Below are 18086 nucleotides of genomic sequence, written 5' to 3' on the forward strand. Positions count from 1 at the left end.
AAAGGGGAATAACCTGTGAGGGAGAACATCGATAAGGGAGGAAAAGTAGTTTGTAACCATACTGGAGAAATGCTGTCTCCTGTCACTTTGAATCGATGCAGCAGTACGTCGTGTCATCAGCAGTCATTGCGAAATCACTCCACAACCTGGTCATAAAACCCCTCTGTCCAACGCCACTCCTGATTTGTGCACCTCTAACACCTCTGCCGTGTTGCCCCCTACGTCTCGTGTGAGAACCATCACCGCTGCTGTGTGCTGGGAATGCCTGAACTAAACGGTCTACAAGAGTTGCTTGTTTGGTAGCCAATATTTGCTCAAGGTTCTCATGTGGCATGATATTTTGTAATTTGCCTTTGTATCATGGATCCAGGAGGCAGGCCAACCAGTAATCGTCATCGGTCGTCATTTTGATAAGGCGGGGGTCCCTTTTTAGGATACGCAAGGCATACTCAGCCATGTGGGCCAATGTTCCAGGTGTCAATTCACTGCTTGTGCTGGGTTGAGGAGCACTTTCTGGCAAATCAACATTACTTGTCTCCCTCAAAAACCCTGTACCTGACCTTGCAACATCACCAGTTTCTATTGCCCCCTGAGAAGCATCCTCCTCCCATAAATATTCATCCCCATCATCCTCCTCCTCTTCGTCCGCCACCTTGTCCAGGAGAGTTACCTGAGAAGACAATGGCTGACTGTCATCAAGGCTTCCCTCCTCCTCGGCTGCAGACACCTGCATCAAACTTTGCATCAGCAGACGCATTAGTGGGATGCTCACGCTTAGGATGGCGTCGTCTGCACTTACCAGCCGTGTGCATTCCTCAAAACACTGAAGGACTTGACAGAGGTCTTGTAGCTTCGACCACTGCACACCAGACAACTCCATGTCTGCCATCCAAGTGCCTGCCCGTGTATGTGTATCCTCCCACAAATTAATTATAGCACACCTTTGTTTGCACAGCCTCTGAACCATGTGCAGTGTGGAGTTCCACCTTGTTGCAACTTCGATTATTAGGCGGTGCTGGGGAAGATTCAGCGATCGCTGATGGTTCAGCATACGGCTGGAGTGTACGGGCGACCGGCGGATGTGCGAGCAAAGTCTTTGCACCTTCAGGAGCAGGGCTGGTAACTCCGGATAATTTTTGAGGAAGCACTGCACCACCAGGTTCAAGGTTTGAGACAGGCAAGGTATGTGTTTCAGTTCTGAAAGGGCTATGGCACCCATAAAATTTCTTCTGTTATCACTCACTACCTTGCCTGCCTCAAGATGTACACTGCCCAGCCATGACTGAGTTTGTTGCTGCAAGTACTCCGCCAGTACTTCCGGCCAGTGTGTCTGTTGTCGCCCAAACACTTCATTTGTAACACAGCCTGCTGACGCTTACCTCTAGCTGTTCGATAATGGGACACCTCGTGTGCAACACTGGCAGCTGCGGATGGAGTGGTCATGCGACTGCGCTCTGTGGACGAGCTTTCGCTTCTGGAGGAGGAGGAGGGGTGGCGAACGCCTACAGCCAACTGTTTCCTAGACCGTGGGCTAGGCAGAACTGTCCCACTATGGCTGTCCCCTGTGGATCCTGCATCCACCACATTAACCCAGTGCACCGTGATGGACACATAACGTCCCTGGCCATGCCTACTGGTCCATTAATCTGTTGTGAGGTGCACCTTTCCACTGACTGATTGCCTCAGTGCATGGACAATGAGGTCTTTGACATGCTGGTGGAGGGCTGGGATGGCTTTTCTCGCAAAGAAGTGATGACTGGGTAGGTCATAGCATGGTACTGCATAGGCCATCAGGTCTTTGAAAGCTTCGCTTTCAACCAACCGGTAGGGCATCATCTCTAACGAGATTAGTATAGCAATGTGGGCGTTCAAACCCTGTGTACACGGATGAGAGGATGAGTACTTTCTTTTCCTAACGAGAGTCTCTTGTAGGGTGAGCTGGACTGGAGAGCTGCATATGGTGGAACTAGCGGGGGTGGTGGTGGACATGTCGGATTGAGAGAGGGTTGGTGATGGTATTATTGATGTTGGCCTACCTACAGTGTTTCTTACCAATAACCTTGTGATTCCCTAACTGCTTTGGCCTTGCGACGATACCTCCACATTTGCTCCTGGTGGTGTCCTAACCGGTGGGTTTACAGTGAGGGAAGCAATGTAGCGTTGCTGACTACCTTCATTCTGAGCAGGTGCACCAACGGTATGGGACGTTTGGTAGTTAGTATTGGCTTGCAAGTACATGCTGGTTAAATGTCTAAGCTAAGTATACTACGTGGCTGTGCTATATACTACGTGGCTGTGATATATACTACGTGGCTGTGCTATTTACTACGTGGGCTGTTATATACTTCGTGGCTGTGCTATATACCAAAATCTTTAAAACTCAAACAATGTCTGTCATTTTTCATAATATTGAGAATTATACTATCACACACTATTAAGCATGACAGTATCATATAATGTTGAGAAATAATACATCATATAATGACACAAAAGAAAAAACAAAAAGCCAGCTCACCAAACAGCCATTAGCAGGTGCACGGAACCTCCACGCCGATCCACGTGGTAACTTGTAATAGTAGAAAACGAAAAGGTTGATTCCAGCTCCAAGAATGTTTGAATAAAATTTGATCCTTTATTGGTACATGTTTAAAAAACACAGGCTGCAATGCTCTCCATGATGAAAACGGGAAACGAGCTACGCGTTTCGATCTATTACAGATCTTTGTCAGAGCTCTGACAAAGATCTGTAATAGATCGAAACGCGTAGCTCGTTTCCCGTTTTCATCATGGAGAGCATTGCAGCCTGTGTTTTTATTTTATTTTATTCAAACATTCTTGGAGCTGGAATCAACCTTTTCGTTTTCTATCATATAATGACCAAAAATCTTGTGTAACAACATAATAATAATAGCCTAACAATCAAAATCATTGCGTTGTACAGCCACAAAATAGTAATTCTGTTGCAGCACTCTATCGATTTACTATCACTTGTCCCCATCTGGACAGGATGAGGCTGTGCTTATGGTTATTTTATCTGCTGGTCAGCACACATTTGGTAATCACATATTAACACAGACCCTGACCGCAGTCTCTTGTGATGCTTTTTATATCATTCTGTACGAACTTTATATTATTGAAATGTCTTTGAGATGTATTTATTTTATTACAATAAAATCTTGAAAAACTTTTACAATACCGTGTCTTTGCTTTTTACAAACGTATAAAACACGCTTTATACTTGATGGTGTTGTAACATGGCCATATACATAATATGCCCATACAATGAGCCTGATGTGTTATAAAACTCATATAAAATGAGAATCACAGTATCAAATGAAATGTATTTAGTTTATTACAATAAAATATTTTTAAAACTTTTACAATTCCGTGTCTTTGCTTTTTTACAAATGTATAAAACACGCGCTTTATACTTGGTGGTGTTGTAACATGGTCATATACATAATATGCCCATACAATGAGCCTGGTGTGTTATAAAACACATATAAAATGAGAATCCCAGTATCAAATAATGCTGCAAAAACACAGGCTCATTTGCATGTCATCGGGTTATCAAATAAGAGTAAGCTTAATACATCATATAATGACCAAGTAATCACATTTTGATAGTGACATTTCACATTGTGATAGAGACATACATAATATACCAGGATAAAATACATTGTGCTACACAACAACATGATAATAATAGCCTGACAATCAAAATTATTGCGCTGTATAGCCACAAAATTGTAATTTAATTGATAGCAGCATTATCAAAATCAAAATTAAATGCTTTGAAAATACATCTAGCAATTTTAACTGATACTCTTATAACACAACAAAGTATTACAGGGGGAACGCCTACACACTGCAGAGGGGAGGGGTTACACACTTTGATACACTTTGATAGGGGCGGGGCACCTGTCAGATTGAGTTTGACGAGTGATATGTAAGCTACACTACTCACACACTCCCCTGAAGAACCCTAAACTGCTTCTACTATTGGGTGCACTAGCACAATGTGGACTCCTCCAGCTTCTAAATCTTATTCTTTCCTTCCACCTTTATGGAACAGTGGAGACTCAAGACTGAGTCCTCCACACAAGCCTTGAGGTATGGGGAAATCAAGGCTCACTCGGAGCTGCATGACTGTGCAGTGCCCCAGAGTCCTGGTCGTTGCAGTCTCAGACAGCCCTGTTGACAGCGCTCTGGACTGAGGATTCTAAAACCTTCAGTAAAGAGGTAAAGAAACTGCAACCTGGTGTCCTTGTTATTACTACGACCTACGCGGCACCGCAACATCACCACCATTTACCACCACCTTTCACTGGACGCCCCTCAGCAGGGTCACGGACCGGGTCTAGCCACCGTGACAACCCCAGAGCAGAGACTCAGAGGCCCGGTACCGGGTACCCCTCGGCCCTGCGGCAGTGGGGGCGCTCCAACTGCAGACAGACTTTCTGTCTCTGGTCCCATCTCCACCTTGGAGAAATCCACCGTGAACCACCTCCACGGACTGTCTTCGTTATGGATCTGAACTCACTGGGGCTGTAAACTTTGGCCATTTGAGAGAAAGGGACCGCACCAGATGGAACGATCACATATACAGTGTTTGGTGAGCTTCTCTTTCTGGAAGCCATAGTCCCTCTCTCGGTCAAAAAACAAGACCTTTCGATTCCTGATATGTTGGACCAAGTCCTCATCTCCAGGGCTGTTCAACTGGTCTCACACCCATTCCTCCCTCCCTCTTTTTGTCGCATGTCACATCCTCTATCTACTGCATCTGGGTGATAGCGGGTGCCCACTCAGGGGTGGGGACTGTTCTTGGAGTCAGTAGCCTAGCCATTGGTGTCTGGGCCCATAATATCTCCAGCCATTTGGCCCTACTGCAGGCCATGAACCAGATCGATGTCAGGGGTTCAATCTCTGGCTCGCGCCTCGTTTCTGGCTTTCCTTTAGGGGACCTGGTGGCCTTCCCCACCAGGCCACCCAGCCTTACTTCTTCCTCAATCAGTGCCATTAACTGCCGCAACCGACTGTCCTATATTTTCATCAGCTAGCTCGTCGAGCACAAGGCCTCCTCTTGCTGACATGAGCTCCCAATCCGTCAACATGTAACACCACTTTCTCAACTTTCAGCAAGCAATTGTCACAGTCTCTCTCACCACCCTACTTCATCGCTCTACAGAAGACTGGACCATTGTGTAGAAGCCTTGTAACCTTATTTGACTGCTGAAACTAAAAAACACCTTTAAGGAAAACAGTGCCTTCCTACCATAAGACCAATAAGGCACATGACACATAACTTCTTAGCTGTGGCCGACCCCGTCCATTATTGTATTTCTTTTATTCTGATATATCCTCAATGATCTGGAGGAATGTCTGCGTCTGTGCCATCTGTGGCCAGCGACCCTCCTGCGCCCACGCCTAACAGACTTTTGGGAACCGTACCAGGAGCGTGACCATGAGGGAGCCTTTCTGGTGCACCTGCGTGACACTGCCAGGAACAACGGTACATGGAAATTTTTCCCGCTAGTGATCTGTTAAGAGGGGGCTGAGGGGCATCAAAGAAATTGTTTTCAGCCTTTTCACTAGCTGGGATTTGTATGAGAGATGCTGTAACCCCTTCATTAATTTGTGTAGCAGGAGGCGTTAAAGGATCCTCAGCAGACAAAGTATTTCTCCAATTGCCCATTGCTGTTAGCACATCAACACCACAAACAGTGGACAGCGCTACAGGAAATGGCATAGTAACATGATTATTAAGGTTGAAGGAAGACTTTAAGTCCATCTAGTTCAACCCATAGCCTAACCTAACATGCCCTAACATGTTGATCCAGAGGAAGGCAAAAAAAAACCCCATATGGCAAAGAGTAAGCTCCACATTGGGGAAAATAATTCCTTCCCGACCCCACATACGGCAATCAGACTAGTTCCCTGGATCAAATCCCTATCAAGGAATCTAGTGTATATACCCTGTAACATTATACTTTTCCAGAAAGGCATCCAGTCCCCTCTTAAATTTTTTGTAATGAATCCCTCATTACAACATCATACGGCAGAGAGTTCCATAGTCTCACTGCTCTTACAGTAAAGAATCCGCGTCTGTTATTATGCTTAAACCTTCTTTCCTCCAGACGTAGAGGAATGCCCCCTTATCCCTGTCTCAGGTCTATGATTAAAAAGATCATCAGAAAGGTCTTTGTACTGTCCCCTCATATATTATACAATAAAATAAGATCACCCCTTAGTCTTCGTTTTTCCAAACTAAATAGCCCCAAGTGTAATAACCTATCTTGGTATTGCAGACCCCCCAGTCCTCTAATAACCTTGGTCGCTCTTCTCTGCACCCGCTCTAGTTCAGCTATGTCTTTCTTATACACCGGAGACCAGAACTGTGCACAGTATTCTAAGTGTGGTCGAACTAGTGACTTGTATAGAGGTAAAATTATGTTCTCCTCATGAGCATCTCTGCCTCTTTTAATGCATCCCATTATTTTATTTGCCTTTGTAGCAGCTGCCTGACACTGGCCACTAAATGTGAGTTTGTCATCCACCCATACACCCAGGTCTTTTTCATTGACGGTTTTGCCCAGAGTTTTAGAATTAAGCATATAGTTATACATCTTATTACTTCTACCCAAGTGCATGACCTTACATTTATCCCCATTAAAGTTCATTTGCCATTTATCAGCCCATGCTTCTAGTTTATATAAATCATCCTGTAATATAAAATTGTCCTCCTCTGTATTGATTACCCTGCAGAGTTTAGTGTCATCTGCAAATATTGAAATTCTACTCTGAATGCCCCCTACAAGGTCATTAATAAATATGTTAAAAAGAAGAGGGCCCAATACTGACCCCTGTGGTACCCCCACTGCTAACCGCGACCCAGTCCGAGTGTGCTCCATTAATAACCACCCTTTGTTTCGTATCCCTGAGCCAGCTCTTAACCCACTTGCACATATTTTCCCCTATCCCCATTGTTCTCATTTCATGTATCAACCTTTTGTGTGGCACCGTATCAAAAGCTTTTGAAAAGTCCATATACACTACGTCCACTGGGTTCCCTTGGTCCAGTCCGAAACTTACCTCTTCATAGAAATTGATCAGATTAGTCTGACAGGAACGGTCCCTAGTAAACCCGTGCTGATACTGGGTCATGAGGTTATTCCTCTTCAGATACTCCAGTATAGCATCTCTTAGAAAGCCCTCCAGGATTTTACCCACAGTAGAGGTTAAGCTTACTGGCCTATAATTTCAGAGTTCAGTTTTTGTCCCCTTTTTGAATATTGGCACCACATTTGCTATACGCCAGTCCTGTGCTACAGACCCTGTTATTATGGACTCTTTAAAGATTAAAAATAATGGTCTATCAATGACTGTACTTAATTCCTGCAGTACTCAGGGGTGTATCCCATCCGGGCCCGGAGATTTGTCAATTTTAGTGATTTTTAGACGCCGCCGTACTTCATGCTGGGTTAAGCAGGTGACATTTAATGGGGAATTTTTGTTATCACTGATCATGGAGCGCCCCATGGGGCACTCGGTACCAGGTCCTTCGGTTCACAGGGGATGTCACGGTGGCTGACCCGGTCCGTGGCCCTTGGGACGTCCGTGTAAAAGGGGAAAGGTCTTTAAAGGGGAAATGTTTGTGACGCCACCAGTGGCATTCGGTCAGGGTGACCGACGCTGCTTTAAGGGGTCCGCTGGGGTGATGTTATGGCAGCTAGATGGTATACCTTCCCACAGGTGAAGTGTATCCCCAGGGCTTCCCAATGGTGAGAGGCGCAGTGATGAATGAGGACACGGTTGCAGTCTCTTTACCTTTTACTGAAGGCTTCAGCATCCACAGTCCAGAGCACAGATCACAGGGCAGGCAGAGTCCGGCCGGTTTGGAGGCAAATGCAGAGTTCTCTTGTCCATCATTGAAATCAGTAGCCTTCCTCTAGCGTCTTGGTGTTGTAGTACCTTACTGCTAAGCGTTTCATAAGGTCCTTACAGATGTTATCGATATTATGTCTCTCTCTCTGTCCCCCAGATGGATAGGACAAACCCATATGACCCGTGACTTGAGGCATTTTACAGGGACTCTATCATGCCCCAGCCTCTAAGTGGTGCCACCTTGCCTCCGGGGTATAGGGGCGGATCAGTAACATGAAATTAGCTGTCCTGCCGGTCTCTGGAGCAAGGCATAAAGGACTGTTGCTCCCTCGGTGTTCCGGCTACCGGGATCCTGCGCCTCAGAAGGAGGCAGCCTGTGTAAGGCAGAACTCCTCCTGGTATCCACTCCTTTGCTATGACTTCTTCACCCTCTCTACAATACAGTTCTCTTTCAGTGTCCTTTCTTAGGAACTGCTGCACTTAGGGCAGGCACAGCTCCGTGTCCTTCTGTCTAGGCCTCTGACAGGGACCAACTACCTGAGCAAAGCTCAGCCAGCAACTGCTTAACTTCCTCTCCAGGCAACCAGTTTTACCGAAGTATGAAGAGTGCCCTAATAAATAGGAGCATAGCTCCCCCTGGTGGCCTGGAGTGCGAAATGTGTTGCATGTTTGTGTTACCTGGATTCGGTTGTCATTCTTTGCCTCCAAACGTAACATCACTCCCCCCTAGAGGAGAATTATATTACTGCAACAACCAGGACCCTGGGGTGCTGCAATCATATTGTCTGCCGTGGGATTTTCTTGTGTAAATACTGATGAAAAAAAGTCATTTAGCATATTGGCTTTTTCCTCATCCTCATCCACCATTTCACCCAGACTATTTTTAAGGGGGTCAACGCTATAATTTTTTAGTTTCTTTCTATTTACGTAGTTAAAGAATATTTTGGGATTATTTTTACTCTCTGGCAATGCGTCTCTCTGTCTCAATCTTTGCTGCCTTGATTTGCTTTTTACAGAATTTATTTAATTTTCTGTATTTATTTAATGCCTCCTCACTACCTACTTCCTTTAATTCTCTAAATGCTTTCTTTTTGTCACTTATTGAGCCCCTTACAGCTCTATTTAGCCATATTGGTTTCCTCCTATTTCTAGTATGTTTATTCCCATACGGTATATACTGTGCACAGGTCCTATCCAGGATGCTAATAAATGTCTCCAATTTCCTTTGTGTATTTTTATGTCTCAGGATATTGCTGAGGGATAAAGGTATAAGGCCGCACGACCTCCTCGAGGAGGCCTCAGACACTGCCCATGCAAATGTCTCCTATTCACCTCATCCACCTTATGTCTCGGGCAGAAGTAGGGGGATCTGGGACACTGTGCGGACCACCTGTATTAACCTGTGTACTCAACACTGACTGGGAAGCAGGAGCTTGAGCCACAAGAAGTGCCCTTCTGCCTGTATGCGCGCCCTCAGGGCCGCCACCTACTCTCCGTCAGCCATATTGCTGGAGTGACACAACCAGCTCAGTCAGCAAGTACCGAGGAAGAGGAGGAACAGAGCAGTATAAAAAGGAGGGCACGACCACTTATATAACCCCGACTCCCCCAAAAAACCTTTAAGCTCTCCCGCACTGTATGTTGATCTGGTCGGCATTGTTTCTGTGGTCTCTATCCGTCCTTTAGGCTGCTGCTAGCAGTCGTCTTGCTGTAATTTACATGGACGACACCTAAGTCATCCACATAGCCTGGCTAATTCTCACGCCTCTGCAGTGTGCTTTGCCCTTTGCGGGCAGAGCCGAAAACAAGAGCACATAAGGCGGTAGGATTTAGGCTGTGCCCTAAGAGGGCCAAGAAAGGTGCGCAGGTGTGAGCTGGAGATTTCCCTGCGCAGGCACTTGATTTTGCCCGGCTAGGTGGATGACGCAGATAGTGTCATCCACACTAATTACAGCAGGACGGTGGCTATCAGCAGCCAGGAAAAGGGATAGAGAAGCCAGGATGGAGACCGCAGAAAACACCTATTGGACCAGACTGACAGGAAAAACATACAGCGTGTGAGAACTTAAAGGTTTTATTTTTTTATTTTTTTATTTTTTTTTGGGGGGGGGGGTATTTCCATTGATGTACCATTGATGGACTGCAGCAAAGGTGCTGATTAATGTCATAGCTTTAGATGAAGTTAATAATTGGGCTGCACAAGAAAAAAAAAAAAAAGAAAAAAATTGGTGGTGCTGGAGAAGTAGGTTATGGTCCCAGTATATAGGAAGGAATATCCAAAGCACTCTCACAGTAGATATGTTCAAGATACTTTATTGATTGGTACACATCAGAGGAGCATGAACCAGTTGAAAACAGACACTGCAAGGGCACAGGATGTGCCTGCGTTACTCTCTTCTATTCCCCAGATGGATGGACTCTTAAGTTATCCCTCTATAAGAAGCTCATGCTGTATTTCATGGATTCAGATACACTGCAACCTTGTGATAAAGACCCAGGATGGGTTGAAACATCTTCCTTATTTTTTTGTCGCTAATCTGTTTAACAGGTCCATGCTTCTTTGATGTGTACCAATCAATAAGTATCTTTAACATTTACTTTGAGAGTGCGGTGGATATTCCTTTCTATAGTTTTAGTTGACAGGACAAAACTAGTGACAGGTTCCCTTTAACCAAGAGGTGAGCAACCTCAACCATGGGTCACGAAACAAATGAGGGAGGGCATTTGACCCAAATAACCTTCGCATCCATTTGTTTTGATAAATGATTCAAGAGAGGAAATTTTTGGGAAGTGACAACAAGGTCTTTAAATCGAGGCAGCAGATAAGGCAGTAGCCAGTGCTCTGCAAGTTTGCACAAGCTTTTTGGTCAGAGCTCTTGACTTGAAGAATGGGTGGCACTACATGTCTACTCAACTTTATCAGCATCCTAGATGCAAATAGAGATGAAAGCAATGAGGAGGGAGCATCAGCTGACCCTTCCTCTAACATCATTCATTTGTCTGCTGTCGCAATGATGTTATTACAACAATCCCACTGTACTGAGATGTAACGAGGATCTGCAGACACCATGAAGAGATGAGCAGCTGGGGAATGGGCCCAGTGTGGGTCCATCCATTATACTGTATGGAGCACTATGTGGGCCCATTATAGTGTGTGGGGATTTCAGTTGAAGAATCACCGTGTTGGGGGTGGGGGTACAGTAGGGTCATTATACCAGGCATGGAGGATTCGCTATGTGGATATCACTGTAGGGGGCACGTTTGTATGAATTACACATTAGTCAAGGTTTTTATGATTTATTATATCTAAATTAGGCCGTATGCTTTATACTGCTTTTACATAACAGAATACATTAAAGTCAGATCTATTCATTAGAATGTACTGTGTGCAGGACAACCCCCTCAAGGTTGTTTCCATGAGAAAGTGTAAAATAACTAATAGGGTATGTGCACACGTCAAGATTTTCCTGAACAAAACCGGACTTTTTCGGCAGGAAATCCACATGCGTTTCTCTTGAACGTGTGCACATAGCCTAGAAGGAAAGAAGCTTCATTTTTAGGCTTAATATCAAGGTTGCCTATGGCTTCATCCAGGCTTTTAATATTGCCCATTTGTATTTGACAGCTCTGGTTTAGAGCATCTAATGGACATATCTAGTTTTATTGTGCAAGAGGTACCATAGCACGTGGTCAGGACATGCGAAAATAAAATATGCAAGTCACCTCAAGAGGAGCCCTTGTGCCACTATATAAAAATACTGACTTTTAGGATTGCTAGTGCCTCTATAATGAAAGTGGGGGGGGGGGGGTCTAGATAGTAAAGTTTCTGGCCAGCGACAACATGGCAAAGCTCATATGTGAGTATATTGGACATTGGCATGAATAGCTAAATAAAAAGGTTACCTACCCACTCAAATTTCCATGGGCAGCCTCAGGTATCTACCTGCACCAATTTGTTGCTCTTCTTAATGAGAAGCTTATCAACTTCTGAGATCTTAAAGGATTTTTCCCTTTTACACGTGTGAAGGAGTAGTAAGATAGTGAATCCCAAATCTGGATTTAGAGCGCTTGATCCTTTTCAGTAGCTAGTTGACACATGTAGAAGTGAATCTGGGTTGCAATCAATTTTTCTTAACTGATCAGTTCCAGTTATACAGAAAACCCACTCAACCATATGCGAGAAGGTTGTTACTACCTATGCACTTTATACTACATACATGAAAATAAGCTGGTAGTTTTATCTCACAGATAAGGTAACATATCTTTCAAGGTAATGGCCAAGACAAACGTTTTTGAAAAATTATTTTATTTAAGCATTTAGTTCATGTTTCTTCTTACTTTGCGTCCTACAATGAAACCAAACACCTAAAAACACCACAAACACTGACATAACTACTCCTCCAACAGTAATGGCTCGGACAACATCCAACTTTGAATATTTAGAGTAAGTGTGACCTGAAGAGGAAAAAACAAAATAAATTATATTTCATTTAATCCCAATATTCTAATGATCAACCCACACATTGTACAATTACCTTTTAGGTTTAAGGCCTCAGTCTCAATTGGGAGGAACTCAACTGGTCCATCTGAAGTCACCACGTTTGCTAAAAGTTCTGGTTCAACATCTTCAGCCATACGTCCTAGAAAATAAGTCTCAGCATTATTTCTATGTACATTTAGTGTAGAAGACGACATTACAAGGTGGCAAGAGCTTATGCTTAGATGAAGCAAGCTTACTATTTCTTGAGGAACATGAAGTCACACAGTTGTCCATGGCAGATGGGACACAGACAGAAGCACTACAGTGGAAGTAGATCTGGAGTGGAGATAACAAAGCTTGATGGCCAATACAAGATCAGGTTTTGCATAGAAAAGTGATGAATTTGAAGTATATTTACCAATCCTTCAAGAGCAATTTGTGCCCCTTGATCCACAAATGTAAAGGTCTTCACTACAAAACGTTTATAGTGATTTGGGAAAGGCAGGCTTTGCGTAGGACCTCCAACAGGTACACTCTGGGAAATATAGTTGTCACCATCAAAGGGGCATCTGTAAGTAGACTTATGTTAGTCAGATGCATAAACCCATAGTGGGCATTTAATTTGTAACTGATCAGCCACCTATTCAATAGGATAGGCCATTGAGGAAGGAGTGTGGAGTCTGCGGAGTTAGTGGCCCAGCAGTCGTTTAACACTAGGACAAGATTGGGATCGGTTCTATGCAAGAGGCGGACTTCCAAGTAGACCGGATCTCTGAGTACTTTAACCACAGGGTAATGCTCCTCGAGGAAGTAAGAGGAGTAGGACACATCTGCGAATAGAACAGAGATTTTAAGAAACTAGGTTTAGCCATTTTTTTTTATTTTTTTTTTGCAATTTGAAGTCATTCCATGAAGTCACCTTGTGCAATCCTCATCTCCATTAACAGTGGCCCAGAGGTAGTAATGGGAAATGGTGGTGGTAGAGTGGATACTCCAACTTGCAAAGGAATAAGGTCAGTTTGGAAATAGCTGCATCGTACAGTCACCCTGGAAATATGACGACATTGTTATAAATCAGGACAGAAATAATAAAGTTTAGTCTCACAAGTTTGACTCCTCTTACCGCATCGTGCTGTCCCTTGTAATTGTGGATCCTTGCCAGGAGATGGTATTTCTTACAGCTTCAATAGTGCTCTCATAGACTATTGGTCCTTCAACTACCTACATTAGATATTTAGTAGTTACATCATACCAGGTCTAGTTTGATGCTGCAAAAGTAATTTATATCTGAGGCCTATCGGAAATGTTATAGGGTCGGCCAAATCATTTGTGAAAATTTGTAGATACATGGCTGACTGCTCTTACCATTCCTGCAGCACTTATCTACATGTCGAGACATTGCAGCACAGCCATATTCCCTTAAGGCACCCAACTTCTAGACTTATGTTTAACACTTCTGTACATTCCCTTACTCAAGATAGACCAGATTTGTTTTGCTCAGTATCCTTTAAAAGGAGTGTCCAGGCACTTAGTGCCCCCTTGGAGTGGCCAAATATTTGTGCGCACCTTCTCATCTACTTGTCCTTACCTGATGAAATCCAACACAGGATAAAGGGAACTGGAAAACGGCAAATGACGCACTCATGGACATTGACAAACGAGCACAAGACGAAGAGTCCAAACCAACCACATGGACTGAAGTCAAGTTCAGTGATGGCTTTGTAAGATCTTTGGAAACAGCAACTGTCATGAGATTGTCACTTGTGCACTGTGTGGTCACTGCAAGAAAGTTATGAAATATCATGACAACCAAAGGAAAGCAAGTTATACCATTCTCTATTGAATGGTCATGAAAGATTGAGTGTCATTCCTCCATAATGTTAGAATAAAACAGTAAAACTTGTCAACAGGATTTTTGTGGTCAAAATATCGGACTTACATTTCTTTCCATAGTAACATGGAACTGTAAAGTCATTTGAGAAACAGCACCCAACTTCCTCGCAAACTTCTCGAGACACTGGGGCCTTCACACAAGAAAGCTTGTCTGCTTGACTCACTGCTGAACATTCACTTGCGCTTGGAGCATCCATAACTAGGATGGAAGAGAGAAATAAGTGTAACCCGGTACTAAGGAACTTAAAAAAGGGCTGACCTTTTGGACTTTAGGCATAGAACACCAGATCTAGTTTAGGTAGAGGAAATACCTCTCATGGAAGATAGGCAAGTACCCCATTGAAAGAATAGGTCATGGCAGGCCCAAAACAAACTTTCCATCCCCAACATTAGTTTGTTGGGATCACCAACCCTCTTCCCTTAGAGTCTGTGCACACATTGTATAGTTTTGTCAGTAAACCTGAAGGATCCTTTAGTACCAGAGAAATGAATGAGAATCCTGAAGGCTCTTTTTTTGCTTGCAGATTTAAATGTAGCACAGTTTCAGGTGTTTCTGCTTCCGAACTCATCCATACTAATGAGTGGAGTAAAATGTGCAGCAAAAGTGAATGTATGTAAAAAAACATTTTTTTTTAGAGAGGTTTACCTGCTATAACAGGACATCTCTTTTCCACCTTATATTGCTCAACTTGTCCATTTACGATCTCTTCCAAGATTAGAGTCATCACATATTCGTTGTCCTGCCAAGATATATTGACAGCAGATTAGATCCCTGATCAGTTGTTAGACTTGTCTGCAAAAGCATTATAGCAACTTCCAAACTCCCAGAAAACTAATAGGTGGAGACAAGTGACTACTTATTTTGCGCTGACCAGTTTTCCTGGGTGTGCACAGCATAAGACAAATTAAAAATTTTAGTTGTTAAGAGCACCAATTTTTTTTCTTTTCTCACCATACCCAAAAGTCTTAAGGAGTTGCCCTGCAAGCCAACAGTTATGGGACATGGGGGTGAAAACCAAAGCAAGATCTGGTAACCCACTCATTTATGGTGTCTTATGTGGCAGAGGGGGTCTTTGGGTTCACCTACATCAACCATGTGAAAAAGGTATGGGAGCACCGAAATTAGTCATCAATATATTTTTTTTTTTGCTTTGCTGTCAGTTCTCCATCTAGTTCTTACCTCCTCAATCATGTAGCATCCGTCATAAGCAGCAATAACCAGCACTGTGCCATTTAGTTTCTTGCTTATCCAGAACCCACAAGCAGAGTTATTGCCAAGGACATGAGGCTCTCCCTGAAAGTCTAAGACAATTTAAAACTTCAGAATTTGTTACCAAGCAAGGATTTAGAGAAAGTTCACACTCTGCAACAAAAGTAGAAACTAACATCATGATGTCTTCCATAGACACAGAATGAAGGATTCCTGCTCTCTCACTTTGCTTATCATCTGTATACTAACAGAGTCATGCAGTAAGTTATGCAGTGTAGATGTGAGTCCAGCTCTGGGATAAGCTAGCTTGAGCCTGCACATATTCCCTGCTTCACAAAGCTCCTACATATGGTACACTGTTCCTACCACCATAAAGTTTAATACCCTAGTGAACTGGTACACTAGTCCTGAGCAAGATTAAAAAAAAAAAAAAAAAAAAAGCTTAATTTTCCCCGGGGGGGGGGGTTGTGGGTGGTATGAAATGGCTCATAAGTGGAGAAAGAAGCAGTTTTTGCTGATTGATTATACATTTATAGTACAATAAAATTAAAATATAGGAAACTTTACAAATGGTGACTAAAGTTAACTGCATAAAAAAAAAAAAAAAAAAAAGTTTATACAAGTACTGATCAGAGTCAGACAACCCATCACTGGGTATCTTCCCAAGTTGCTGCTGCTCCACTGACTAGCAGTTTATTCACTTTGCCCATTTGCTCTACAGGGGAGATACCCTCTGAACTGAGTTTTTGCTTCCTCCGAACTGAGTTTTTGCTTCCTCCTCCAACAGAGCTACTCTGGGGATGCCCCTTCCAAAAAGTTATTAGCATGATTATGTACTTTGGTGCTCAATTACAATTTCAGATTTATTTATTTTTTCCACTTATATATTTCAGTGTATTGGGTCTGCTCCTAGCCTTAGTCTTTGAGGCAGGGCAGTAAAAAGTAGTACAGTAGTTGTTCAGACAACAGAGGGGCTATGGGAGAGTAGTCATGGAGGAGAAGACCCAGTGCACAAAAATCTAGTTAGCAGAAAATGGTGGGGGAAAAAAAAAAAAAAAAAAAAAAAAAAAAAAAAAAGGGACAAAGTGGATTTGGAAAATAAATGATAAATAAAACCCCCACACACCCTCCTACACAGCTTTTAAAGCACTTAACCTAAGGGTCAGTTTTCAGAGTAAGAACTTTCCAAAAACCAAATTGAGTACAGAGTTGAAGTTTATGCTCCAAAGATTTAGCGTGAGCACAACATAAAGACACACACAATAAAAGTGTCGGGAAATAAAAACCCCACAACCAGCTGAGGCCAGTTCACCCTTCAAAAAACAAAGTTTTAAAACCCAAATCATAACCCCCACCCCCCACACACACACACACACACTACTTTCCCCATAACTTTACATCAGCACCTCTACTTTAGATAAAATAAAAGCAAAACCTAATAAGAGAATCAAATGCACGCTGAAGACTCTCACTTAGACTTACCTAGAACAGTCAATGAAAATGCAATATCCTCTATCAATAGAGGGAAGGACAACTCCATGCTTTCAACACCACAATGGAGATGTGAAGAGGCATCCCATAAATTCTTTGCATCACTACAACAAACACACCATATCCAGAACACCAGCCCAATGCCCACCCCTGCCATCTTACACCCCATCTTCTCTGTGATGTTGATTACTAACCTACACCCAAGACCAAGCATTTATATCATGGAGAAGGGACACGTGATTGGTCAGCTACTAATGTGGACACCTGTGCCCAGCAGGTCCCACAGGTAGTGTAGGCTGTGCAAATCCCATATGTGTCCAATGATGGTGTAAGTGGTGGGAAGGATCAGGATGCTGTTCTCACTCCCTCATTATAGACAGCATTTTTTTTTTTTGAATCAGCATTTGTATTTCTGAGCCTGCCGGATCGACACCTCCTTGAATACATATGTTTTCTGTTAGGTTTGGCTACTTTCACACTTCCGTCTTTAGGGATACGCCGCAATGCGTCGTTTTGGAGAAAAAACGCATCCTGCAAAGTTGCCCGCAGGATGCGTTTTTTCTCCATAGACTTGCATTAGCGACGTATGGCCACACGTCGCATCCGTCGTGCAACGGATGCGTCGTGTTTTGGCGGCTGTGATGCACAAAAAAAGTTCAATGTAACTTTTTTTGTGCGTCAGGTCTGCCATTTTCGACCGTGCATGCGCGGCCAAAACTCCGCCCCCTCCTCCCCGGAACTCACAATGGGCAGCGGATGCGTTGTAAAACTGCATCCGCTGCCCACTTTGTGCTACATTTAGCACAACGTACGTCGGGCTGACGGTTTGCAACGGCCCCGTACCGACGGATGTGTGAAAGTAGCCTTTCTTTCACACTTGCGTTGTGTGACGTCCGTCACAATCCGTCGTTTTGGGAAAAAAACGGATCCTGCAAATGTGCCCGCAGGATGCGTTTTTTTCCCATAGACTTGTATTGCCGACGGATCGCGATGTATGGCCATACGTCGCGTCCATCGTGCACTGGATGTGTTGTGTTTTGGCGGACCGTCGGCACAAAAACGCTCAAGGGAACGTTTTTTCGTACGTCGCATCCGCCATTTCCTACCGCGCATGTGCGGCCGGAACTC

General features: G+C 43.7%; 1 protein-coding gene across 1 annotated transcript; it reads right to left on the reverse strand.

The window, feature by feature from the left end:
- Positions 1-12173: 12173 nt before the first annotated feature.
- On the reverse strand, positions 12174-17145 carry LOC143773994 (zona pellucida sperm-binding protein 4-like). The gene is made up of 12 exons (XM_077261288.1): positions 16950-17145; positions 15438-15559; positions 14904-14997; positions 14304-14456; positions 13953-14143; positions 13488-13585; positions 13284-13411; positions 13005-13194; positions 12783-12933; positions 12622-12700; positions 12420-12524; positions 12174-12339 (listed from the first exon to the last, which is right to left on the reverse strand). Exons 1-12 carry the CDS (start codon positions 17125-17127, stop codon positions 12194-12196), a joined length of 1635 nt encoding a protein of 544 aa, XP_077117403.1. The 5' UTR covers positions 17128-17145; the 3' UTR covers positions 12174-12193.
- Between the last annotated feature and the right edge of the window lie 941 nt (positions 17146-18086).

This window comes from Ranitomeya variabilis, chromosome 5 (genome assembly GCF_051348905.1).
Source record: "Ranitomeya variabilis isolate aRanVar5 chromosome 5, aRanVar5.hap1, whole genome shotgun sequence".
Classification (NCBI taxonomy): Eukaryota; Metazoa; Chordata; class Amphibia; order Anura; family Dendrobatidae; genus Ranitomeya; species Ranitomeya variabilis.

Coding starts and splice junctions, on each gene's coding strand:
- LOC143773994 (XM_077261288.1), bottom strand. CDS start 17,127: ATGGGGTGTAAGATGGCAGGGGTGGGCATTGGGCTGGTGTTCTGGATA. Junction 14,457..14,903: donor GAGATGTCCTGTTATAGCAG/GTAAACCTCTCT, acceptor CTTCCATCCTAG/TTATGGATGCTCCAAGCGCA. Junction 13,586..13,952: donor CCTGTGTTGGATTTCATCAG/GTAAGGACAAGT, acceptor TATCTAATGTAG/GTAGTTGAAGGACCAATAGT.